We start from the raw sequence: 27,405 nt of genomic DNA on the forward strand, positions 1-27,405 counted from the left end.
TCCATTTGGAAAAATTAATTCACACACTCTCAAAATCCTCCAATTTGAGGAAAGGAATTGACCCGAAAATTCAGGTATTTCTGAAAATTTGAACGTTTAACCAAGCGAAACACAGTGTTTTCAGAGCCCTTATTTTCCCCTAGGTATTGTAATCTTTCAAAATATTGTGCAGGGATTCTTTACCTCCCAGGAAAGAGGAGCTTGTTAACTTTGCAACTAAGTTTAACAAATTCAAAAACAACTGTATTCCACCATCTGTCAAATGCTCTCTGTATTTTGCACTGACATGTGAAATATTAAGCCGTGCAGAATTAGGTGAAGCTACTTAGGAAAGATATGGAAAAATTACTTTATTTTAACATATAAAATTAAGAGAAGCTATAAAAAGGCAAATTCATTTTTGTTTAAAATGCATGATTCAAACTTTGATTTTTAATTTATTGTTGATTTTGAGGAAATTGTAATGGCAGTATATTTGACCTTATTAAATAACAGTTGAGCTGTTTAGCTTAGCTGGCTAATATGTGGTTTAGAATAATGTCAACCGTGTATTAAGATCTCCTCATCGTCTTGAAAGTGGAAAGCAATGGCAAACAAAAACAGCCAAGGAAATTAATGAAGCATCCCTGACACCCAGGACCTGTGCTTGGATAGAGTACACATGAATGAATAATTGTGTTTAACTGATTAAAAAAAAAACTCATAAAGAACATTTATAATTAAGTTAACTTATGCAACCCTAGCAAATGTCTTATCATGAACAAGTAGAGGATTTGATATCTTTACTGTGTTAATCTACAGTTCATGTCTCCAAATCACTGTTAATGTCTGTATTTTACTTATTGGTTTCAGATGGTTCCTCCAGAATGCCAGGTTCGCTGTGCAGACCTCATCATTGGTGTACTCCAAGGATATGCTGATGTTGCTGTCATCAGTGAGGGTGATGCAAATACATCTGTTCTGTTTCAGAAGGCAAAGGTATATTATTGAGATCTGGCTTCTAAGTTCTTGATTTAGAATCTGAACAACATGTCAAAGGCTGTCACATAAAAGTCTTGAACATGTTGTGTAATTTCTTAAAAAGACATAAGTTCAATCCCTTCAAAATGATTTTGAAAGCCTTTCTAAAAACAGCATTTCACCATTATTTCATTTTGAAGCAACCTTATTGCCATTAGCCTGGGACTAATGATAGTAGAGTTAGTAAACTTATAATGCTGAAGATTGGTTCAGAGTATTCTGTCGATGAATGGAGCCGTGTGTGCACGTGTGTGTGTTGTGTTTTGTGTGTGTGCGCGTGTGTGTGTTGTTGTGTTTTGTTTGTGTGTGTATCCGTGTCTTCTTGTTTCCCTCTCTATTATCTCCCTTCCATTTTTGGAAATCTCTGTTTCTCTTTCTTAACCCCCTCTGTCGCCACTAAGCCATGGCAGCAACAAAATACAGGTGTAGTTTCGCCATGGTTCCAGAATGTACACACATTCACACTTGATATGATTTAATAATGTAACTTGGAGACCAAATGTGCTATATAGTTTTGCATTGTGCAGTGAGATTGATGTAAAAGTTCAAATTTAATATCGGAATAGAACTTTGTAAAAAACTGTCCAATTAGGAATGCGTGATAGCAACCAGTCAAAATTATATTTTTCGATCTGGTCATCTCTCATTGATGAGTTTAAAATCTATCCAAAAGAATGTATTGCTTTTCCCCACTTTTATTAATAATCTTAATTTTCGGTAAATTCTTTTTGGTAACGTTTATCTGTAATCCATCTGCATTTCATTTTAGGTTGCTTGAATTGTGTTATTGCTATCACTTTGAATTTAATTAACTGTGCGAAGCAGTTAAATTTTACTTAGCATGAGAAAGAATGAGACAAAATAAATGGGAATATCAAAATCATGCTTTTTTAAAAAAATATGTGCTTTATCACTGTCGTTGCACATGAACCTTTGTATAATATTGGTGAACTGAAATTAGTTCAAATTTTGTTAAACTCGATGGTTTACTAGTTTAATAACGTGTGATACTTTATTTTTATCACTAGCTGTAGCAAGTTGTATGTATTTACCTAAGAGCTGTTGGATTATAATTGTTAATCTAAGTATTTCTGCTCCTGTGAAATAAACCAGCGTCATGATTTGTATCAGGTTTTGCCTCACCAAGTTTGCTTTCAAAGGGGTTGAAGAAGTGTGCATGTGAGAGATGCATAATCTGACGCATGCCACCTGTGCTGCGTATTCTGGGACATGTTTGTTTTGCTCTCCAGCAACCAGAAGGCTATGAGATTTGGAAATGAGAAATGCATGAATTACAAGGAATTACAAGCTTGCAACCGTGCTCCCCATTTATCCTTCCCTTGCCAATGCAATCTTGAGGAGTAGGTCTATAACAGGGGTTGCGTGTAGAACACGCTGATAAATTAGGACAGGAAATTTAAGGAAGTATTATTCTGGACTAGCATGGTCACTTGGGATGTGTTGCTTCTGTTCACTGATGCAACTGGCAATTATAAAATAATTCTCATAGTGTATTTCAGAAATCTTATTCAAATTTCTTTTTGTAAATAAAGTTGTGATAGTTGATCTCTTTTTGCTTCTTAGTCTTGCATACTGGCTGCTGGTGAATTCATTTCTTCGGCCAAAAACAAACTTAATGAGGAGTTGAAAGCCATGAAAACTTTGGTTACTGTATGCTCAAAATGTCTACACTCTCCCACTAAGGTATCTATCTAAGTACAGTTCAATATTTACATTATACTGAATGCATTCACCTTCATTAAATGGACATGGTTATATTTCATCTGTTAATGGAAATAAATTTACTTTAGGTGCAATAATTCTAAATGTTAGTGTCCTCATCCTCAAGTCAGAAGTTCTAAGTTCAACTCCATGTCAAGATTTGATGAGATGAAAATAGAATATATTCTGAGTTCTGCACATTTGAGAGTGCCACCTTCAGATGGGATGATCCTGACGTTCATTTAGATTAAATTATTCTATTCTGCCATTCAGAGAAGAGCAAGGAACTCTCTTGGGGTTCTTATCAATGTTCTTTACTCAACCAACTCTACGGGATATTGCTGTGACAATCCATTTGTCGTGATTGGAACCAGCTGCATTTTGTTGATTATGGGATCCTTTATTGGGCCAATCAGGAAAGCCCTAGCTGACCAATATAACCAGATGACAGGGAGAGGTGTGCACCACAGGGTGTGGAGTGCTTTATTCCCCCTGCTGATTCTATTTTAATTTCATCCCTACCCACCTCCCCCTTCACTTTTTTGATCACCCAGGCATTGCCCTCTGATGAGAAGGGCACTGCTTGTCACTGGCCACTTGGGTGTTTCCTTTCTTCCTGCTGGTGGAATATAAATAAAGTTTTCTGCACTTATTGTTTTTACACTGTGACCTATATCTGCATCCTCATGACTTGGGAAAATGAGCATCCAGTTGTTTGATGGTAGTGTGGGGTTTAAAAAAATATATATAACCAGGAGATTAGAATCCCCTCTGTTGAGGACTGACTCCAAGCTGGCTGGCCATAGCCAGTGTGTACTGCCGTTCTTTTTTAATGGAAATAAATAAAAAACCAGAAGATTATAATATCCTCAGTACAGGGGACTGTCTCTGACCTGGCTGGTGACAGCCTGTGTACTGTGCTTAAGTAAATAAAGGATTATTTGGTGATGTGATACTGTCCTGTGTGTAGTTATTTTGCCACCATTCTACATACATATCTGAAGCCATTCCTAAAGAAATTTGTTCTAGGTAAAGCACTGTGTGTTCAGTTATGATCTAGAATTGAAGGACAGGTTCAATAGGCTAAATGGTTTACTTCTGTTAATATGTTCTTATCTGGTGTTTCTCAAATATACAATAAGGTGCTTCATATTGGCACTCCAGATTTTGCTTTTATTGCACTGATTTGATAAATGTTTTAGTTTCTTCAAAACAATGATTAATTTGCTATAGTAGTTTCAACAAGAAAAAAAAAACTAAAATTGAAGAGACCTAAGGGGCAACCTTTTCACGCAGAGGGTGGTGCATGAATGGAATGATCTGCCAGAGGAGGTAGTGGAGGCTGGTACCATTATAATAATCGAAAGACATCTGAATGGGTCTATGAATAGGAAGGGTTTAAAGAGATATGGGCCAAGAGCTGACAAATGGGACAAGATTAGGTTAGGATATCTGGTTGGCATAGATGAGTTGGACCAAAGAGTCTGTTTCTGTGCTGTACATCTCTACAAAGTGTATCGTTATATTTTTAGCTTTACTAAGAAGTATTCTGTCTAAATTGCTACATATTCTTAAATACTCAAAGATGATCAATAATAATTAGTACTTCTTCGCTCCCCCAGAAATAAATTTGTTTTTGTTATTATTTTAACAGCTTTGGGCAAAGAGAAGCTCATCTGTTCTCTTCCTTCAATTATTTCCAGCAAGATTTATGAATGATCTGGTCCAGATTTGCAAGCAACTGGTAAGAGATTAACTGAAAAGTTCCAAGGCAGATCAGCAAATTGGGTGTTTTAAATGTGTTGCTGGTTGTATAAGCTGGGTTTAGTACACTGTAATTTGCTATATCTAAACAGTGGAAAATGCTATTACCATGTTGAAACGTATATGCTACTTTCCCATCCCAAAAGCTACTTCTTTATTGAATACAAAAGTACTTTTAAATTATACACTTTTTTTTTGGCAAAAGCTGAAACTTTCACATGCGTCATCCACCCAGTCTCATGATAAATTTAGAGTTTGAGGAGGTCATTGGAACCAAATGGATTAGCATGTTTTGAGTCCTTCTAAACTTTTTACACGGAGACAACAAGATAATTTCACCTACAAACTGGGAATTGACTCCCAATCCTGTAAAATTGTTGCCATGAGTTCAATATAGAGGGAGCATACAGTTAAACGGAGATAATTACATTTCTCCCTTTTCAGTCATTGCTTGGCCACTTCTGATGACTTTAAACAGTGGTGTGTATATTGTACTTACTGGTTTAATTTCTGGCAATTTCAACACACCCCAAAACAGCATTGTTCCTATATTCATTTGTTAGGTGAACAATTAGCTTAGTTTGCTGAACAGCTGGTTTAAAATGCAGAGTGAAGCCAACAGCTTGGTTCAATTCTCGCACTGCCGAGATTATCATGAAGGGCTCCCTTTTTCAACCTCTCCCCTCACATGAGACATTGGGACCCTTAAGTGACGCACCAGTTGTCTCTCTCTAATACGAGAGCAGCCCTATGATCTGATATTCCTATGGCAACTTTACCTTTACATTCATTTGTTGATCATTTGAAACAGGGATTAAACTTAATATTGTTTTTTGGATACTTTAACACTGATATGTATAGAGAATATCTGTCTGCTAGACACAGGATTGAATAAATTTTATTGCTGTATACTTAGCTGACTTTACAACATTGCTAAGTACATAGCCTTTTTGGCTTGGTTTCTGCTGCTGGTTTGTAATAAATTGGATTTCCAATTGATTGTATTTTTGCCTATGTTAATAAGCTTAAAATTAGCATCTTCTTGTTAAGAAGAATAGAGGCACGGACTATTTTCTAAATGGAGAAAGGCTTTGGAAATCTGAAGCACAAAGGGACTTAGGAGTACTTTTCTCATGTTAACTTGTAGGTTCAGTTGGCAGTTAGGAAGGCAACTGCAATGTTAGCATGCATTTCAAGAGGGCTAGAATACAAGAGTAGGAATATACTGCTGAGGCTGTATAAGACTGATCACACTGCATTTGGAATACTATGAGCAGTTTTTGACTCTGTATCTATGGAAGGATGTGCTGGCCTTGGAGGGGTTGCAGAGAAGTTTCACAAGAATGACCCCAGGAAGGGCGTGTCATATAAGGAGCGATTGAGGACTGTGTGTCTGCAATCGATGGCTTTTAGAACGATGAGGGGTGATCTGAAATGCACAGAATATTAAAAGGCCTGGATAGTGTGGACATGGAGATGATGTTCCCAGTACTCGGAGACATAGGATCCAAGGGCATATCCTCAGAGTGAAGGGATGACCCATTGTAGCTGAGTTGAGAAGGAATTTGTTCAGCCAGATGGTGGTGAATTTGTGGAACTCTTTGCCACAGAAGGCTTTGGAGTTCAAATCATTGGATGTATTTAAGAGAAATAGATTCTCAATTAGTGAAGGGATGAAGGTTTATGGGGAGAAGGCGGGCAAATAGGGTTGAGAAATCCAAGATTGATAGGCCAAATGCCCTAGCTCTGTCCCTATATCTCATGGTCTTATGGTAAAAAACATTGAAAGGGTGTTCCCGCAGGTACCTCTGGTGACATCACAAATCATCTGGCAGAGGTAGACATTTACCTTGGGCTTTGCAGCTCAACTCCCAAGCAAACTGGAAGGGGATTGTATTCTTGCTATACTGCACATCCTTTGAAACCTGTAGATTATTTCAAATTGTACCTTTAGAATGAACATACAATTTTTTTGTTGTTGCTAATTAATGCAACAGAGATATAAACAGGTAGTCTCCACTACACCAAGATATTTCTTGAAATTGTTTTAAGCAATGAGCATTTTTCTTTTTAAAAATCTCAACTTCTTCCTGAATTATTTCATGCTGTTAATGATTTCACAGAAGGTCAGATTAACAAAGAATAATAACGTGTTAATCACTTACCCCAAAGTTTCAGGCAGTTCATAATGGAAAATCACATGATGCCGGGGAAGTCAAGGATAATATTGAAGACAGTTTTATGGAAGCACAGGGAAGTGGATCCGGGGATTTTTTTGACGATAATGACAAAACCTTTGAAGTAGATGACTATAGTGACAGCAGCGACTCGATGGTCGGAACAGGTAAGATATTAATGAGCTAGATATTAAATATTGTCTAGCTGATGCCCAGTAGCTGGTAGTTTAAGGCTGGATGGTGTTTAACCATTAAGGTCAAGAAGGTTCTGAGTTTGTTGCATGAGATGCTGAGTGAGTTGATGTTGAAAGGAAATATACAATATGTCTTTGTGTACTTGCATTAACAACGGAAAATCTTAGAAAAGGATTGCATCTGGTACTATATGTGTGAACAATGGAAATTTGTGAAGATAATATTGGGCTAAGAAATTATACTTGCTGTGGTTTAATAGCTTCCTCAATAAGCTTGGAAATTGAACAAAACATTGTGTGACCAGTTATGTGAAAACGATGAGAAATGAAGAGATTTGATGCCACAATTATGAAATAAGTCAAAACACAACGATGATTGAAGAGGATAAATAACTATTGAGATTACATCTATGTTTCTAAATTAGCTTTTTAAGGGAAACATAGTAGAGGCCCATTTCTAGTATTCCATTGACTTAAAATCTATGCTAATGTTTGAAATAAGTTAACAAGTGACATCATGCTGCACGTTATTCATGAATTTTCATACTTCTTTCAGGAGCAAAGAGCATTTTAGCTGAAGAGAATTTGACAAAACACGATTTTCTTCTCCTTGACATTCTCCGATTTCTCTGCTGTTGCACAGCAGCAGGGCAGATGCATGTACTTTCTTTCAGGTCTGATGATATTCGAAGAAAACTGTTAACGTTAATTCAAGACACAGATCGTAGCATTTCAAAATCTCTGCACTTGCACATGGTAGGTATTACCACATAATGTAATGTTTGGTTTTCATACAGAGATTTCAAAAAGTAAGTTTGCTGCCTCTCCCATATTGGCCCTCCTTTTTCCTAAAATGAAGTTGGATAAATAGTAAAAATGAATGTTTCCTGTATTAAATTCTGTATAAAGCCCAGCAAAATATTTGTAGTCGAAGTAGTCTTTATCTCTTCTATTATTCAGGATTTCTAGTTATTCTTTGACCAAAGACTTGAACAAAATAATTTCATAGAATCCCTACAATGTGGAATCAGGTTATTGGCCCAACAAATCCACAACGACTCTCCGAAGAGCATTCCACCCAGACTCAACCTCCTACCCTCTCCCTATAACCCTGCATTTCCTGTGACTAATCCACCTAAGCTGTACATCCCTGGATACTGGGCAATTTAGTATGGCCAATTCACCTACATCTTTGGATTGTGGGAGGAAAACGGAGCACCCAGAGGAAACCCACGCAGACACAGGGACAATATACAAACTTCACACAGACAGATGCTCAAGCTGAAATTGAACATGGGTCCCTGGCTCTGTGAGGCTAACCACCATGCTGCCATGCTACCCTAGCTGAAGGACCGAGGGTAATGGATGAACTGAAGGGAATTTATATTAGGCAGGAAATGTTGTTGGATAGACTGATAGGTCTGAAGGCCGATCAGTCCCTGGGACCTGATGATCTACATCCCAGGGTACTTAAGGAGGTAGCTCTAGAAATTGTGGATGCATTGGTAATCATTTTCCAATGTTCTATCGATTCAGGATCAGTTCCTGCAGATTGGAGGGTGGCTAATGTTGTCCCACTTTTCAACAGGGAGTGAGAGGAAAAACAGGGAATTATAGACCAGTTAGCCTGACGTCAGTGGTGGGAAAGATGCTGGCGTCAATTATAAAAGATGAAATTACAATTCATTTGGATAGCAGTAACAGAATCAGAGTCAGCATGGATTTACGATGGGGAAATCGTGCTTGACTAATCTTCTGGAATTTTTTGAGGATGTAACTATGAAGATGGACAAAGGAGAGCCAGTGGATGTAGTGTACCTAAACTTTCAGAAAGCCTTTGATAAGGTCCCACATAGGAGATTAGTGAGCAAACTTAGGGCACATGGTATTGGGGGCAAGGTACTGACTTGGATTGAAAATTAACTGACTGACAGCAATAAACTGTTCCCTTTCAGAATGGCAGGCAGTGACCAGTGGGGTACCACAAGGTTCGGTGCTGGGACCGCAGCTGTTTACAAATACATCAATGATATAGATGAAGGCATTAAAAGTAATATTAGCAAATTTGCTGATGACACAAAGCTGGGTGGCAGGGTGAAATGTGAGGAGGATGTTATGAGAATACAGAGTGACTTGGACAGGCTAGGTGAGTGGACGGATGCACGGCAGATGCAGTTTATTGTGGGTAAATGTGTGGTTATCCACTTTGGTGGCAAGAACAGGAAGGCAGATTACTTTCTAAATGGAGTCAAGTTAGGTAAAGGGGAAATACAACGAGATCTAGGAATTCTTGTACATCAGTCGATGAAAGCAAGCATGTAGGTATCGCAGGCAGTGAAGAAAGCTTAATGGCATGCTGGCCTTCATAACAAGAGGAATTTAGTACAGGAGCAAAGAGGTCCTTCTGCAGCTGTGTAGAGCCCTGGTGAGACCGCACCTGGAGTATTGTGTGCAGTTTTGGTCTCCAAATTTGAGGCTAGTGAGGGAGTGCAGCATAGGTTCACGAGGTCAATTCCCGGAATGGCAGGACTATCATATGTTGAAAGATTGGAGCAACTGGGCTTGTATTCACTTGGCTTTAGAAGAATGAGAGGGGATCTGATTGAGACGTATAAAATTATTAATGGATTGGACACTCTCTGGAGGCAAGAAGCATGTTTCTGCTGATGGGTGAGTCCAGAACCAGAGGACACTGTTTAAAAATAAGGGGTAAGCTATTTAAAACAGAGTTGAGGAGAAATTTCTTCACCCAGTGGATATATGGAATGCTCTACCCCAGAAGGCAGTGGAGACCAAGTCTCTGGATACTTTCAAGAAAGAGATGGATAGAGCTCTTAGGGATAGTGGAATCAAGAGTTAAGGGGATAAGGCAGGAACAGGATGCTGATTGTGGATGATCAGCCATGATCATAATAAATGGTGGTGCTGGCTCGAAAGGCCAAATGGCCTACTCCTGCACCTATTGCCTATAATTCTGATCAGAAAACAGCTGCCTGAAACTGCATCTGTACAAATTACTTAATACCTTTAGCACTCCCTTTGTCTTTTGCTCCGGGCACCATCACCATCTGTTCCAGTCACTACACCTCCATCTTTGTCAGTAGCACAAAAACCATAATTTTCCAGCTCCTGTTGGTTCCAAAGGAGAGTCATACTGAACTCGAATCATAACTCTGTTTCTCGTTCCACAAATGCTGTCAGATGTGTTGAGTTTCTCCAGCTTTTTTTTTGTTTTTAGGTTATATTGACAAGAGTTGAGTTCAAAATGGTGTTTGAAAGTAAACACTCTCCGTGTAGACAAAACAGTTTAATTAACATAGTTAAAAGTTTAATTGGATGCAATAAATAGAACTGAATTTATAAAAGTTTTTAAAATTGCACTTAGAAATCGCTTCACTGAAACAATTATGTTTCACCTCCATCAATTTGATTCATTACTTTGGAGTAACTTTACAGCTTTTGCACTCAGCCTTCTTTGTAGGATTCTTAGTTGCATGAGAGAACATGTTAAAAAAAAACCATTAATGTCCTTTACTTTGGGACTTTTAAATGTCCCAAGTCACCTCACATTGAATTAATTATATGCAATTCTGTGTGAATAAATTGATTGTCGTATTGTGCACTACAAGGTTCCACAAATTATTGTTGATATAACTTACGTGGTAGAGTTGGAAGAGTCTCCAAATGCTTTTATTAGATGGATCGCATATGTATAATAAATATTTACATACTTGTCATCACTAACTTTCCAATGTGATGCTGATTTGTTTTGTTTGTGCTTGATCCTGTAGTACTTGATCTTACTGAAAGAGCTCCCATCAGAAGAATGTGTTCTCCCATCTGATGATATCTCCATACTTGTGAAACCTCTCTTGTAAGCAGTATTTGATTCTTTTGTTGGTTTTTGTTTTGTGAATGGGAATGCTATGTAGAACGGTGGACATGGTGATGGTGATACAAAGTGGCAGAGATGCAAAATGGTGCATTATCCAGCACTAACGTGCCTTGATGAACACAAATAATGTTGAAAAAGATTTGATAAAAGATTTTGGGAATTATCTTTTTCCAAAAGTGTTCATTCTTTGGGAATAAATAATAATCAGAAGAATAATTCGATAAGATCGAATGGTTCAAATTCAAGTGCAAGTATTACAATTTTTAATCGATAACTGACTTTGCGATCCGATTACATTGTTTGGAACCTTCTGATGACACATTGGATTCCTAGAATAATAATTCTTATGAAACTTTTTATTTTAAAACCTAAAAAATGATTGTCTCAAGTAGATTTGAAGTGAAAATTAAAAATGTTAGTTAAAAACACATTATCGACAAACCAAGGCATAGTTAGTTTTATTTATGTATTGCATAATTTGCATTATCAAATTGTTCATCTTTTAAATATAAGACAAATTGTGCTTTACAATGAGTGAATGAATAGTTTTGATGTGTGATTTTAGCAGTCGTAGAGAGTCATAGAGATGTACAGCATGGAAACAGACCCTTCAGTCCAACCTGTCCATGCTGACCAGATATCCCAACCCAATCTAGTTTCACCTGCCAGCACCCAGCCCATATCCCTCCAAACCCTTCCTATTCATATACCCATCAAAATGCCTCTTAAATGTTGCAATTGTACCAGCCTCCACTCAGTTAACAGGAATGGATGATTTGGTAGCACTTTATAATTGCAGTTTCTAATCTGTGCAGGGATTTGTGTTCCATGTATCGTTATGATCAAGAAGTTTGTTCGGTAATACTGACGCACATTCTTCCATTGCTATCGGCACAAGGCATCGACCCTGATGAACTTACCGATGTCCAAGGAAAACTGCTAACGACAATTGGAGCATTCTGGTCTGTGTACTTCATTGACTCTATTTGCCCCTAGATCTTGTCAGAGTATGTTTGTAATTGAAACCAAAAAAGTTAACAGTTCTCCTAAGGTGTGAGGTTAGAAATGTTAAAGATTTATATCAATTTGTTAATTTACAATAGGCATCTAAGCAAGGAAGGAAAATGTAACTCACAAGTGAGAACTGCTTTAGTAAGATGCATGAAAGCATTACTTGAGGTGAGTACATTCTGATATTTGTAAGCACATTACCAAACTTTAGCAATTATTTAAATATTTTTGTGTGATGACTGTGACAGATGCTATGATAGCTAGAATTCCCTGTCTACCTTCTGCTTGTGATATTCACCATAAGTTAAAGTATTCTTTACTGAAGAGAACATTGTAAAATAAGTGAAACACTTTTCTTTGAGAAAAGGGGAATATTATAATCAAAAACGTTATATTATTTGACAATGAGAAATTATAGCTAATAAATTATACCACTGCCAAATTTATGGCAATTTAGTCACACACCAATTGAAGCATGAAGGTGTAAGCAAGATTTTATTGTTCTGCAATGTGCTTATTAACCTACAAATAATTGTATTGTCCATAACATATTTTTAGTAACATTCTGCAAATATTTTAAGATTTGTTTATGAATATTAACAATTAGGGGAGTTGTTATTTTATTTGCCTATATATGATTTGATCTTTATAAATCGCTAATTTACAATGCAGATATAGAAACAGTGATTTAATAGTTATGGTTTTGGGATCTTTATCGAACCATCATATCTCTTTAAATGTTTGGATTGCAAAATGCCCAACAACAATGTACGTTTATACAGCACTTTTTAATGCAATAAAACGCACAAAGCACTTCACTGAATAAAACCAAAATAAGATTATTGTTTGGAGTTTGGACATTCTCCCCATGTCTATGTAGGTCCCCTCCGGGTGCTCAAGTTTCCTCCCAAAGTCCAAAGATGTGCGAATTAGGTGAATTGGTCATGCTAAATTGCCTTATAGTTTTCAGGGATGTATAGATTATGTGCATTAGTGAGGGGTGAATGTAGAGTAATACAGTAGAGGAATGGATCTAGGTGAGATACTCTGGACAGGTCGGTGTGGACCTGTTGGGCGGAAGGGCCTGTTTCCACACTATAGGTATTCTATTCTATTGTAGACCTTGTGCTTGAAAGTGCTTGTTGTAAAATTTTGCTGGAGAATTAAGGTTTTACAACCTACATCTGATGTGCAGAATTAACTTATTTTTTGTTCATTCATGGGATGTGGCAGTTGCTGGCCATGCCAGCATTTATTGCCCATCCCAGGTTTCCCCAGATGGCAGATGAGAGTCAACCACATTGCTGTAGGTTTGGAGTCCTATATGGGCCAGACCAGGTAAAGACGGTAGTTTCCTTCCCTAAAGGACATTAGTGAACCAGATGGGTCTTTCCTGACAGTTATCAATGATTTTATGGTCATCATTAGATTCTTAATTGCAGATTTCTATTGATTTCAAAATGCACCACATGTTAATAAAGAATACATGTCCTGGCTCTCTGGGTTACTAGTCCAGTGACTATATCACTAGGCCATTGTCTCCCCTATTGGGTTTTTCAATTCTGTAAGGTTTACGTTGCATGATTTGATTAATGCACTCATGATTTTGGTAGCATTTACTTTTGTAGTATTTATGGCCTTTTCAGAAAGACCCACATTCCAAATGGACTGTACTCTCCATCAGAGGTGAAGAGTTGCCTGTTTCTGAAGTCTATACAGAGTTCCTAAAAGATAGTCACCATCAGGTTCGCATGCTTGCTGCCATGTCTGTTAACAGGTAATCTTTCTGGGTGTTAATAAATGTTAAGTTATATTTGCAGGTCTAAAAAAGCTTTGATTAAATTCATGTACCAACTTAGTTTCTGGCTTCTACAAATGAATGCTAATATACAGGAAGATTTAGGAATGTCTGATGTACGGTGCTCATATTTACGAATGCGATCTTGCATAGGGTGTAATTTTTATATATGAGCATTTCCTGTACTTGTGAACGGCATCTTTACGTTGTCCTGCATTGTGTTTTGACTTGCGAATGGGCTCAAGAACCCATTGCAGCCCAGGGAGTGCCTTTATGTCAGAAAACATGAGGTAATTGTAAAGTTTACTGTGCCCTGTTGCCAAATTTAAATTTGGTATGTATCCCTTACTGCATCAATGTGGGTACTTTCAGCTTATTACCTCTACCTCTACCTCTTTAATGTTCTGTGTATGAGGTGTAATGAATAGTGAATCATTTTATACGGCACATTCAGTTAAAAAGAACCACGTTATTTCGCTTCTGCAACTGTGACAAAAGTAATCTTGCCCTCCCCATCTTTCTCAGTCTTTTTGCACACTTCTGCATTGTTCTCCAACTAAATAGGTCTGCTAAAAGCTAGTTTCATTCTTCTATATTTAGTCGTATCCAGAATATTACTTGCAATTGATTATTTTCCTGTTCTGTACTATTAACTTAGTTGTCCCCGAAGATCAATCCTTGTCCCTTTCCTGTTTCTCACTTATATGCTGCCATTCATCAATATTATCTGAATGGAGCATGAACTCTGATGGCATCCATCATCTACGTCACCAACTTCTCTCCTAACTGCTCCATTGTTGCAAAATTATCAGACTGCTAGTCCAAATGTAATACTGGCTGAATTGGAATTTGCATAGTTAAATGTTGGGAAGAATGAAGCTTTTGTTTTCAGTCTCCACCTTGAATTCTGTTCCCTAGCTACTGTACTCTCCATCAGAGCTCCCTCTGGCAACAATCTGAGTCAGTCTGTTTGAAACATTTGACTCCAAGATTAGCTTCTACTTACACATCCTGCCTTCATTTAAACTGCCTATTTCTAGTTTCATTACATTTCAGCTCATCTGTTGCTAAAACTGTCATTCGTACCCTGTTAGCCCTTTTGAAAATTGATTGGTCTTCTATATTTATCCTCTGTGAACTTGATATAATTGAAAGTTTTGCTGCCAGTGTCCTAAGTTGCAGCAAGTCCCATTCCCCTATCACCCCTGTGCTTGTAGACCTAGTTTGGCTCCTGGCCAAGTGACACCTTGCTTTCAAAATTATCATTTCCCTTTTCAAATCCTACCATGGTCTTGTCCATCCTTATCTCTGGAGTCTTCTGTAGCCCCACAATTCTCGAGCTATCTGCATTTATTTAATTGTGGCTGCTTGAGCATCGCCAGTTTTAATTGTTCCTCCATTAATGGCTTCACCTTCAGTTCTCTCAATAGCCAGCTTATACCTCACCATGTCTCTTCGTCATTTCCTCGCTGAGAACACTTCTTAAAATCTACCCTCTTCCAGCAAGCTTCGGCAATCTTGCCTAATATCTCCTCATATGACTTAGTGTCATACTTTGTAAAGCGTCTTGGGATATTTTATAATGTTACACTGTCCAAATATAATTTGCTGATGCTGTTGAATGAGGGGCTTTTATCCCATATGTCTAGGTAGTATTCAGTCTGAGTTACAAAAATAAAAGATCAGACTTCCAATTCATTACATCCTGCCCTCCTGAATCTGCATTCACGGATTTATTGATTATTTTAATACAATATTAAATGTCTGTAAAAACTTCTGGAATCTATGGGCAGGGAATGCTTTTAGCAGAAATCTTGCTGTTGTCTCAGATATAGTAGTCACTCCATTGTTTTCCCCAGACTATTCCAAGAATTCCAGGTACAGGATGAATTTGTGCAACTGAAAGCCCTTCCTGTGAAATTGCAGCAGAATGCCTTTGAAAATGTGTATATGAAAGTACAAGCAGGAATGAGATTTCAGGTATTATCATTTTTCTATCTTTCCATATGATTTCCAAACATTGTGCATTTATGTCCTTTTGTTATCTAGTTTAGTTTCTGTGTACTCTTGCTAAACTCTTAAGGGAGGCCAGCTGAATCAATTCAGAGGCAACCATATCTTCAGTTCTGTCCCTCAGTCTGCCATTTTCTCGTAGCTCATTGTCCACCCTCATTCACCTGCTCAAATATGTTTGAAAATATTTCACTCAATTGATTCGTTCGATTTTTCTTCTCATGCAGAAAATATCTAAATTTCCACTGTAATAGATTATTGTATTGAGCTCTTTACTTTCAAAATACAAACACTTATTGTGATAATGTGTCCTGGCATTACCCACCATGAAATCAAAAATATAATACTTTTGCTTTTCTTTTTAATATTTGCTATATTCTATTTGAGACACTGAAACGTGGTCTGCTAGATTGAAGTTTAAACACTGTTGTATTGCTTGATGCTTCTGTTTAGTTCTCAACATCTCACGGTAAAAATCTACATTTTTCCAGGTTTTTTTTGGTACCTACGTTTCACCGAGGAAATGTCTGCTTTTTTTCCAAGTCTCCATTAAGTTAGCTGAGCTGACCTTGAGTTTTAAAAGGAGCACTATATTTTAAGCTCAGTAAGATGTGTGTTATGTGACCATTAGCCTGAGGTTGAGATAAGATGCCCCTTGCAACTAAAAAGCTCACCATCACTCACTATCAAAATGAAATTATGTACAATTGTCACTTGTGTTATGCTTTCATCAAAAGAATGAATGTCTCTAAGGGAAGACCGGAGAGTATATTAAAAAAAAACTTTTTAAATAAAATTCTATGGTTAGTTGAAATGTTTTGTATTATTAAATAACATTTTATACAGTCTATAAATTTGATGCCTGCAGAACATTAACTTTATCTGTAATTGATTCCTAACTCTGTGTTTATAAAGGATGCCTCTGAAAACATGTCTCCTTATGATTATAACTTTCTTCCATTTGTCTGAACCATTTATTCTATGTACTCTTGAAACCTGCTTCACCTGAAGTGTACATTTTAGTTCTGATTTTCTACATGCAATCATAGATGGTGTCCTGACACTTGTTTAAAATAAAAGCAGAATACATGACTTTTCATACATGCTTTGTATGTAAAATATCCATGAAATTCTACATCCTACACCTGAAAAGAACCATTGCATCCAAAATAAAAGCTGCCATTGCAAGAGAGCAGAAATTGTTAAAACTCAGCAGATCTGGCAGCATCTATGAAGAGAGAAACAAAATTGATTTGACTCTTCTTTAGAACTCTTCTGAAGGAGTCCCTACCAAATTCAGAAGGTTCATTTTGTTTCTCCCCGACAGATGTTATTAGACCTCATGTATTTCTCTAGCACTTGCTGCTGTTGTTTAATAGCAACCAAGGTTTCCTTTTAAGCAGGAAGACTGACAACCCGTTCACCTTTGTGAGTTTATTTTTGGTAATTGAATAATATATTTAATTTTCCTTCAGCCAAGCCCTTCAGTTTGTTACTAGCATCAGAGTTTACTTCTCCTTCCCTCCCACAGACTTTCACAATAGCTCAACTTTAAAATTCCCACCCTGATGTTTAACTGTCTCTACAATTTAATTTCTTCATGTCTATGTAATTTTCCCAGTACTACATTTACTCTATTCAAACTTCCCGCTCCTCTGACTGTAGATCTTAGTGCTTCCTGAGTTCAGTTTTCCACCTCATCCTCCTCTCTGACCCCTTAAAACCCAGCTCTTAGTCAAAGCTTTTAGTCAACCCTCATATTTCTTTAACTCCTCTTGGGTCCACTTTTTTCTTGTCTGTCCATCTGTGACTTTGTTGGTGCTCATATATAAATGTAAGTTGTCTTGTGCATATATTAATGTTTTAAGTACTATCTCACTTTTTGAACATTTTCATCTTTCCTTAGAGTAGTGAAGAAGAACTCCAGGATGAGAAGTGTAACAGAAGAGCAACGCTGCTTACAGTGATTTCATGGATCATGTGCTGTAGCCCCATTTGTGAAAAGCAAGCCTTATTTGCGATTTGCCAGTCATTCAAGGAGAACAAATTGGATCCTATGCTTGTTAAAAAAGTAACTATGAAATGAAATTATTGTCAGTTTTTTGAATTGTAGATGATTTGCGTGGTGATATTTATTCATTTGATTCTGTTTTCTGAATATAAGGGCATATTAACCATTTCATCACATTGAACCTATTCAGCTGCACAAGTGCGTGGAGTGCCCATTCAAAACCTTTCCTCTAAAAATGTGAGCGCTGATCTTCAGTTGCTTCAATAGAAGGTGTCTTCATAGTGATACAGCATGGAAGCAGACCCTTCACTCCAACCAGTCCATGTTGAGCATAATCTCAAAACTGTCCAACTTGCCTGCTCCTGGCCCATATTCCTGTAAGCCTTTGCTATTCATGTAGTTATTGAAGTACCTTTAACTGTTGTAGCTGTGCATGCATCCACCACTTCCTGAAGAGGTTCATCCCACACGTGAACCACCCTGTGTGTAAAAAAAAACTGCCCTCACCTTTTTTTAAATCTCTCTCCTCTCACCTTTAAAAATATGCCCTCTTGCCTTGAAATTCCCCATCCTCGGGTAAAGATACCTATGATTAACCCTATCTAAACCGCTCATAATTTTAGAAACCTCTATAAGGTCACTCCTTAGCCTCTGATGCTCCAGGGGCAATAGCCCTGCCTACTCAGCCTCTCAAACCCTCCAACCCAGGCAATATCCTTGCAAATCTTTTTGGAACCCTTTCAAGTTTCATAACATTTTTCCTTTAGCAAGGAGACAGATATAGATAGGATAGTGAAGAACTGCATGCAGTATTCCATTGGTGGCCTAACCAGTGTCCTGTACAGTTGCAACATGACTTCCCAACGTTTGTGCTGAATGCACTGACCAATAAAGGCAAGCATATTTTCTTCACTATTCTATCCACATGCGACTCCACTTTTGAGGAGCTATGAGCCTGCACTCCAAGGTCTCTTTGTTCAGCAACACTTCCCAGGACCTTGCCATTAAATGTATAAATCTTGCGCTGATTTGTCTTTCTAAAGCTCAGCAGCTCACATTGATCTAAATTAAATTTCATCTGTCACTCCTTGGCCCATCTGAGCAAGATCCCATTGTATTCTGAGATAAACTTCTTTGCACTACACCACTAATTTTCATGTCATCCGCAAACTTACTAACCATACGTCCAATGTTTACATCCAAATCATGTATATAAATGACAAAACACAGTGGAGCTAGCACCGATCCATGTGGCATTTGAGCCAGTTCTGTATCCAGTTCTCCCTATGTTCCATGTGACCAAACCTTGCTAAACAATCTATCTTGAGGAACCTTGTTGAATGCCTTACTCAAGTCCACATAGATCACATCCACCACTCTGCCCTCATCAATCCTCTTCGTTACCTCTTCAAAACAAAACTCATTCAAGTTAGTGAGACACAATTTCCCATGCACAAAGCTATGTTGACTATTCCTAACCAGTTCTTGCCTTTACAAATACGTATAAATCCTGTCTCTCAGGATCCCCTCCAACAACTTGCCCACCACTAATGTCAGGTTCACCAATCCATAGTTCCCTGGTTTTTCCTTACCACCTTTCTTAAATAATGGCACCACATTAGCCAACCTCCAATCTTTCGGCACCTCACCTGTGGCTATCAGTGATACAAATATCTCAGTGAGGGGCCCAACAATCACTTTCCTAGCTTCCCACAGAGTTCTAGGGTATACTTGATCAGGTCTCGGGGATTTATCCACCTTTATGCATCCTAATACATCTAGTACTACCTCCTCTGTAAAATGAACATTTTTCAAGGTGTCGCTATTTATTCCCCCACATTCTTCCATATCTTTCTCCACAGTAAACACCAATGCAAAATACTTGTTTAGTAGTAGAAAGCATATATAAATGCATGAATAAGTGACTTCTCTATACTGGAGGTTTAATTTATAAACTGAAGTCAAAATTAGTCATTTTATTTTGAGTAAATAGCTAATTCCTGTGATTAATTTATAGAATTAATATTTTTGCTATCAAATGTTTTTTAAAAATGGTGTTTTGTTGCCCATGGTTTTATGACTATATTGTGTACGGTAGTAGATGTAAAATACTTTTATTACCTGCCTGTTAATTCTAATTAGATTCTTGAGACTGTATCGAACTGTTTGAAGTATCGTAATTTGGAAAGCTTCATGATTTCCCACTTGGATTACCTTATCCATCAGTGGCTGAGAATGAATGATTCAGGCTATAACTTGTCTACGTTCCCTTATGTCCTGTTGAACTGTGCCAATCTGGAAGAATTTTGCAGGTAAATCAAGTGTTACTTAAGTCACACAGAATATTGTGAATGTCTTGATGTTTACATAATACCTGAACAAATGAAATGCTGATTTCAGGAGAATATACTGAATCTTCCTTCAATGACTCATGTATGTTGGAAATACAACATTATTTTAACCTCTCTCATGACAGCAATGTTACAAATTTTCACTACAACTTTTGTTTATCATATGTTTGAAATTAATGTTTTTCAGTAATATGAATAATCGGTTAGGGCATTGTTCCAAATAAACTTTCTCATTTAGTTTTTGTAAAAGTCAAACTAAGGAAAACATCCATCTACTCAAAAACAAAAACTGAAATTGGTGGAAAATCTCAGCAGATCTGGCAGTATCTGTGGAGAAAAAGCAGAAAGGTTTGGATCCAGTGACCCTTCTTCAGAACTGGTAGCTAAGAAAAGGATGATTTGTATGTAGAAGATAGTGTTGGGGGAGAGGGTAGAGGTAAACAATAAGTGGAGATAGTTGGACAGACAGAGGAGTGGATAAAGACCAGCCGAGGAGAATGAATAACTGCTAATGGGACTATTAGTAGCTTCCAATGGGTTGTGTGTATGGTAGCAGCCCGTGAGATGACAAAGCGTGGCTTGTGCGGGTGGGAAAAGCATGGGGAAAGGTGTTCAAGCCCTAAAATTGTTGAACTTGAACCAAGTCCAGAAGGCTGCAGAATTCCTAAGCAGAAAATGAGGTGGTGTTCTTCCAGCTTAAAATGAGCTTCACTGGAGCACTGCAGCAAGCCTGAGATGGAGATGTTGGCCAGGGAACACAGTGATGTGTTGAAGTGGCAGGTAACTGGAAGTTCAGGGCCGTTTTTGCAGACAAAACATAGGTGTGCTGCAAAGTGGTCACCAGCCTGTGCTTTGTTTTCCCAGTGTAGAGACCACATTGTGAGTTGTGAAAACAGTAGACTAGATTAAGTGAAGTGCAGGTGAAAGTGCTGCTTCACCTGGAAGGTATGTTTGAAACCATGGATGATGAGGAGGGTGGAAGTCAATGGGTAGGTATTATACTTCTCCGATTGCAGGGGAAGGTGCCACGTGGGGACGTGTTGAAAGTGAAGGAAAAATGGACCAGTGTGTCCCAGAGGACAAGGCCGACAAGGGAAGGAAGGGGAATATGTGTCCAGTGGAGGAAGAACATGGGTGTTTCGAGCCCCCCTTGGCATCATCAGAATGGATGTGACAGAGATGGAGGAACTGGGAGAATGGAATAGAGTCTTTAAAGGAAACAATATGAGGATGTATACTGTGAGTAACTGTGGAAGTGGGTGGGTTTGTAGTGGATTCATCTGGTCTACTTGTTTCTGAAAGACCCCCTTACATAGTTTCAGTGAAGTGTGAATGTTTTGCATTGAATTTTCCTGACTTTAAAAAACTGGAGCTGTCATGGATTTTAAGTGAAGGATGCCAGGTGATAGATATTCTTTCATTCAGTTGAGTATCAAAAGATGTGTGTGAGATGATCTTTGACAAACAGGTACACAGTACTTTTCTACGGAGTTGATAGGCAAACGCTAAGATCTAGAAGTGGTATATAGCATCCCACCTAGGTTTTCTACTTTCCAGTGAGCATGATGCCACAGCACAACCACCCCCAGATCAGCAGTTTGATTGTAGAGGTCAGGATTGCTGCTGGGGGAAAGGAACTCACTTACACTGGAACCTCTGCAATTAATTTTTTTTCTTACTTGGAGACCAGGACACAGTGGACTGACCTTTGTGGTGCACCTAACCACTGTTTCTTACATGAAAGTGATTGATGCTGATGCCATGCCGAATAGGAATGATGCTGTTTCCCAACTCTAAAATCCGTCATCTTTCAATACCAACTTGAGTGCTAAATGCCGCACCCAAAATGGTCTGTACTACATGGTCAAGAAATAAATGAAATAATGCAGCCCAAATAGTGACTTCTACATTTTCAGGGGATAATATGTATGAGTTAACCTTTAATACTGATTAAGAGCTAAGTTAATGACTTTTCACCGATAATGTGTTTTAGATCCTATTACAAAATTCTTGTGCCACACCTAACGGTTAATAGTAATATGGAGGAAGTGAAGTTAATTGCTGCATGCGTTAAGAGGAATTGGAAAGAAGTGCTTGCTGATTGCCTGCCAAAGATCATGGCTTACATCTTACCGTGCTTTGCATATCAAGATAAGAATGAATCTGATAGTGATATGGCACAGCAAAGGGAAAATGCATCAAAGGTGTTTGACATGCTGAAGGAAGATGATTGCCTAGGAAAGCAGGTGAGATGAAGTAGTTTATCATTGCACCACTTTTGGCATGAGCTGTGTTTACCAAAACAATGTCACCCTGAGCTAAGAAAGAGAAACAAACATTCAACAGGGATTCTCCTGCATTCAGTGCAAATCTTTCTTTGCTTCAAGTGATCCTACTATCGGAAGATTTTGAGGTTTAGTGGATTGGAAATTTTGTCAGAATGCTGCTTTCCTTCTTCAGTGGGTGGTTGCTGAAATTAGGTGCATACATGCATCAGGCAGTGAAGTAGGTAAATGGTATGTTGGCCTTTGTAACCAGATGATTCAAGTACAGGAGCAAGGATGTCTTGTTGCATTTGTACATGAGCACACCTGAAGCATTCTGTGCAGTTTTGGCCTTCTTTCCTGAGGAAGGATGTTCTGACAATGGAGGAGGTGCAAAGACGGTTTACCAGACTCTTTCTTAGGATGATAGGACTGGTGTGTGAAGGAAGACTATATTCATTGGAGTTTAGAAGGATGAGGAGGAATCTCATAGAAAATCCAAACAGGATTAGATAGAGTAAATATAGGAAGGATGTTCAGAACCAGGGGTCACAGTCTAAGGATACAGGTGGCCATTTAGACTGATTTGATGAGAAATTGCTTCACCTAGAGAGTATTGAGCCTGCAGAATTCTCTGCACAGACAGCAGGCAGTTTTCAAGAAGGAGATAAATATTATTCTCAGGGCAAAAGGGAATCAGAGGGTATGGGGGAAAAAGCAGGAGCAAGGTACAGAATTGGATGATCAACCGTGATCATATTGAATAGCGGAACATGCTTGAAGTATCACAGTGCATCCTCGTCCATTATTTTGGTTTATCACAGAGAACAAGAAGTATTTCAAGAAATATAGATGTATCCAAGTATATCCATGTAGTTTTCCTTTTGGGAAACCATCTTGTTTGATTGAGCATGTTTGGTATAACAACACAATTTCTGAACTATTCTTTAACATTGATATTTTTCTTCTTTTTATAAAAGCAAATTGACCATTTGAGTCACAACAGATTGCCAGAGATTGTTGTTGAGCTGCTCAATACACTGTACGAACCTCCCAACCAAGATTCTGGAGATGGTACACAGTTGGTAAAGTTTTCTGGGTAAGACAATTAATTATTTAGGTTTGAAGCTATTTATTGCTAATGACACTACAAACTAATTACCAGCTTATCAACATTCTCATCATGAAAAGAATCTGTTTACCAGCTGTTCTCTAATGAAGACTGTCATTCTTAAAGAAATAACATGAATGTACTGAAATTGAATGTTTCTCATGTATAGTAGATTTTTTTTATGGCATTATTTTAATTTAATTAGTTTTTTTGTGCCATATTAAGAAATAGGACATGGACTTTACTTTTCTGGGAATGAGCTGAGTGCGCTGATAGCAATATGCCTGCCAGTGACAGGAAAATTAATGGGATGGATAATTAAACAATTAACTGCAGTGTTCACTGACATTGCAATTTTACCATCACCTCTGCAACTTGTTGACAAAAAAGGCAAGGCTGAGAACTTCAGCTTGTCATTGTTTGAGTAGCTTTTGGAGATTCTTGTCAAAGATGGTATAAATTTGGGATTTTTAACTTTAGTTCTAAGACCAAACACTATTATAGGTTGAATTCTAAAAAGTCTTTTTGTCCTGACTAATAATTAGACCACCTGAGATATGTTTTCATAATTTTCACAGAATTTATTAAATTTGTCATAATAACTTCAAAAAAATTGCTTGATAAAGGATCAGTCAGTTCATTCTGGAACACCAATTTGTGATTTTTGGTTCACTGGGCAAAACATTTTGTCTTTTCTGCTTACTGTGTATTTGGATGCTGAGAGTCACTACTTATTCACCTTTGCTAACCACTATCCTTGTACATGTTTAATAGCAATCCTGTGCTCTGATTGGCTCTGTGATGCATGAACAGTACTTGATCAGTCTCAAATTGGCACGCTGGAATATGCCCAATTTTTGTTTGGTTTCTTAAGATGTGTAGTTTCTGTTACCTCCTGGTTGGTTCTGCTATAACATGCATTCCTTCAATGCAAATTGGCTATAACACAATTGAAGAATTTAAACCATTGTTTGTAAAAAGCAAGCATTCCTTATCTGTATTGGCTGTAATGGGATTCCGGTCCCAATGGTGCTGCTGTTACTGCAGGATCACACGAGATCAGAACTGCCGCATTATATCAGAACAGACTGTACTACACTACAACTCAATTCCAAAGTTGTGTATGTATATAAGCCTGTTACGTCCTTGAAGAGGAAGTAACTGTTTCACCTTGAATGAGCCTAAGTTAAACCAATTATTGCAGTAGCAGCTGCTGCCTTCATCTTTATCGCATCCCTATTGTATCCTCTCCTCCTGTATTCTCAGCAGCACTGCAGTTGCAAATACAGCAGAGGCTGCCAGCAAGTCTTTCATTTTGGTTTGCTGAATTGAACTCTAATTTCCTCAACTACCTGCTGTACCTATTGTACTGCAGTCCTGAATGCAGCTTCTTAATTGATTGAGTTCTAGAAAATTGAACAAAAAAGCACACTGCAGCTACAGTGGAATTAAGAACTGAAAATAAATCCGTCTGACTGGATTTTCAGAGCTTAGAAAATTTTTAGCTAAAAAATTTGGCTTTTATTTAATTCTCAGTGTCAGTCACTTATTTCCCATGCGAGCCATCTGGTTTAGTCTTGTATTCATTGAAGAGAATATGAAAAGATGCTGCAATGCCAGCATTTATTACCCATCCCTAATTGCCCTGGAGAAAGTGGTGGTAAGTTGCTGCCTTGATCTATTGCAGTTCCTGGAATGTAATTACTACCAAGTGTTGTTCAGAAGGGAGTTGTGAAATTTTGATCCAGCGACTATAAAAGGGGAACAATGATATACTTCCAAGTCAGAATGATGAGTGGCTTGGAGGTAAACTTACAGGTGGTGATTTTCAGATGCATTAGGTACAATGTTGAGTTATACAAGGTATAGCAATTTTTTTCTAGTTCTATTCCCATATTTAAATTTTAAAATATTTGATTTTATTTCCTAATCAATGCATAAAAGTTACTTAGATTATTTTTCATCTTAAATTTGCATATGGTTAAATAATCCAAATTGTTGATTTTTATCCATTACTTTTAAAAAAATTTTATTGACAATAAGTGGTGTAAACAGGCGGAAAGGATAGCATCAGTTTTACGTTTTTACTATTTTAGAATACTGAACAAGTGTCCAAGCTAAGAATGGAGGTGGCTTGCCTATGTCTGTGTGCTTGAGGAATCTGATCATGATTTCCCTGGGCTACGTGTGACCCGTATTTGGTTATTTTTTGTAAGATTTTTGTACAGTCAAATTATAGCTGATTTTTCTAAAGTGGTGTGTGTGCTCAGAATGTTTATATTTTCCTCTCTGTATAGGGCAATGGATCCTGCACCTAATCCACCTTATTTTCCATCTTCTGTGATCAAAGCTACATTGGAATACATTAGTAGCTGCCACAAAGAAAAATTTAAATCACTTGTTGCAGTTCTTTCAAAAAACCCAGTAAGTTTTTTGCACATCTGCATTTTACATTTGTTCTTTATTAGTGAAGAAATAAAAGCAGAAATGATGATGATTAGAAATTTTTAAAGGTGCTATTTTTAACCTGATCCTTACAGTAAGGAGGTTGTGACTGAACTTCACAGTTTTGAGGAAGAAGCAAGGTATGGGTTGATAATTATCATACTTGTATTTCTCTTTCAAAGTAGAATGTTCCAACAATCTTCCTAAAGTCCACATCTTTCTCACTAATTTTGAACAGTATTTTAACTCCGAGACTATTTCCACAGTTGTTAAATTGTATTGAACTCAAACCAGGCTCACATATTGCTGCAGCCAGAGCTAAATGAGCTGGTAAATGACCTCTTTTCATAGAGGGACCAAAATATGGGCAATGTTTGCATCAGTTAAATTTAAATTACTTACTGCCAGCCCTCACCTCTTAAAAGAGAAGTATATTCTGGATAGAATCAATGGTAGAAATAGTTGTGTAAGCACATGAACAAGAAGAACCCTGGATTATGGCAACTGGCATGTATCAAGGTTCTCTGATGCTGAGCTGGATGCCTTGTTGAAGAAGATTTCCAAGAGTCAAAAGCTGTGGCCCTGGAAAAGCACAGTCAGTTAGGCAGCATCCAAGGAGCAGGAGAGTCAATGTTTCAAGTATAACTTCTTATTCAGATTTCCAAGAGAGAAGCCTTCTACACATAGAGACCCTGAGGCTCTCTAGACAATTGCAGAGACAGAAAGGCAGATAAATGAGATGGTCAGTGCTTGTAGTCCAGCCCTTTGGATTTGGATATCATGCATCAGGAAGATGAATCACCCATTTTAAATGCTCCTGGTCAGTGAATACATCTTGAAGTGCCAAATGTCACGAATTCCATTGCTCGACTTGCACTGTTCAATGCATTACAAACCCCCACCTCTATAGAACATAGAACAATACAGCGCAGAACAGGCCCTTTGGCCCTCGATAGTGTGCCGACCTGTGAACTATTCTCAGTTCGTCCTCTGACACTATCCCAAAATCATCCATGTACTTAGATAAGGATTGTTTAAATCTCCCTAATGTGGCTGAGTTGACTACATTAGCAGATAGGGCATTCCACGCCCTTACCACTCTCTGCGTAAAGAACCTGCCTCTGACATCTGTCTTAAATCTATCACCCCTCAATTTGTAGTTATGCCCCGTCGTAATGCTGAAGTCATCATCCTAGGAAAAAGTCTTTCACTGTCTACCCTATCTAATCCTCTAATCATCTTGTATGTCTTTATCAAATCCCTCTTCACTGCCTTCTTGCCAGTGAGAACAGGTTCAAGTCTCTCAGCCTTTCCTCATAAGACCTTCCCTCCATACCAGACAACATCCTGGTAAATCTCCTCTGCACCTTTCCCAATGCTTTCACATCCTTCCAGAATTATGGGGACCAGAACTGTACACAATATTCCAAGTGTGGTCGCACCAGCGTTTTGTGTAGTTGCAGCATGATATTGTGGCTCCGGAACTCAATCCCTCTACGAATGAAACCCTAACACACCATATGCCTTCTTAACAGCACTATCCACCTGGGTGGCAACTTTCAGAGATCTATGTACATGGACTCCAAGATCTCTCTGCACATCCACATTACCAAGAATCTTTCCATCGAC

The 27,405-nt window shown here is 38.0% G+C and overlaps 1 protein-coding gene across 1 annotated transcript in view; it reads left to right on the forward strand.

Annotated features, from left to right (window-relative positions):
* atm (ATM serine/threonine kinase) overlaps window positions 1–27,405 on the forward strand; it is a 167,863-nt gene that overhangs the window by 37,031 nt on the left and 103,427 nt on the right. Inside the window, exons 14-28 of the mRNA XM_043691843.2 lie at window positions 853–978; window positions 2,605–2,724; window positions 4,397–4,486; window positions 6,679–6,850; window positions 7,434–7,633; window positions 10,669–10,751; window positions 11,588–11,734; window positions 11,876–11,951; window positions 13,430–13,560; window positions 15,441–15,561; window positions 17,501–17,665; window positions 19,748–19,917; window positions 21,950–22,202; window positions 23,201–23,319; window positions 25,629–25,755. Of these exons, the coding sequence (XP_043547778.2) occupies window positions 853–978; window positions 2,605–2,724; window positions 4,397–4,486; window positions 6,679–6,850; window positions 7,434–7,633; window positions 10,669–10,751; window positions 11,588–11,734; window positions 11,876–11,951; window positions 13,430–13,560; window positions 15,441–15,561; window positions 17,501–17,665; window positions 19,748–19,917; window positions 21,950–22,202; window positions 23,201–23,319; window positions 25,629–25,755 (2,100 nt within the window). The remainder of the gene's footprint in view (window positions 1–852; window positions 979–2,604; window positions 2,725–4,396; window positions 4,487–6,678; window positions 6,851–7,433; window positions 7,634–10,668; window positions 10,752–11,587; window positions 11,735–11,875; window positions 11,952–13,429; window positions 13,561–15,440; window positions 15,562–17,500; window positions 17,666–19,747; window positions 19,918–21,949; window positions 22,203–23,200; window positions 23,320–25,628; window positions 25,756–27,405) is intronic.

The sequence above is a fragment of the Chiloscyllium plagiosum genome, unplaced genomic scaffold (assembly GCF_037043375.1).
Source record: "Chiloscyllium plagiosum isolate Xiang-an unplaced genomic scaffold, Cpla_swu_hap1 HiC_scaffold_6, whole genome shotgun sequence".
NCBI classification, from domain to species: domain Eukaryota; kingdom Metazoa; phylum Chordata; class Chondrichthyes; order Orectolobiformes; family Hemiscylliidae; genus Chiloscyllium; species Chiloscyllium plagiosum.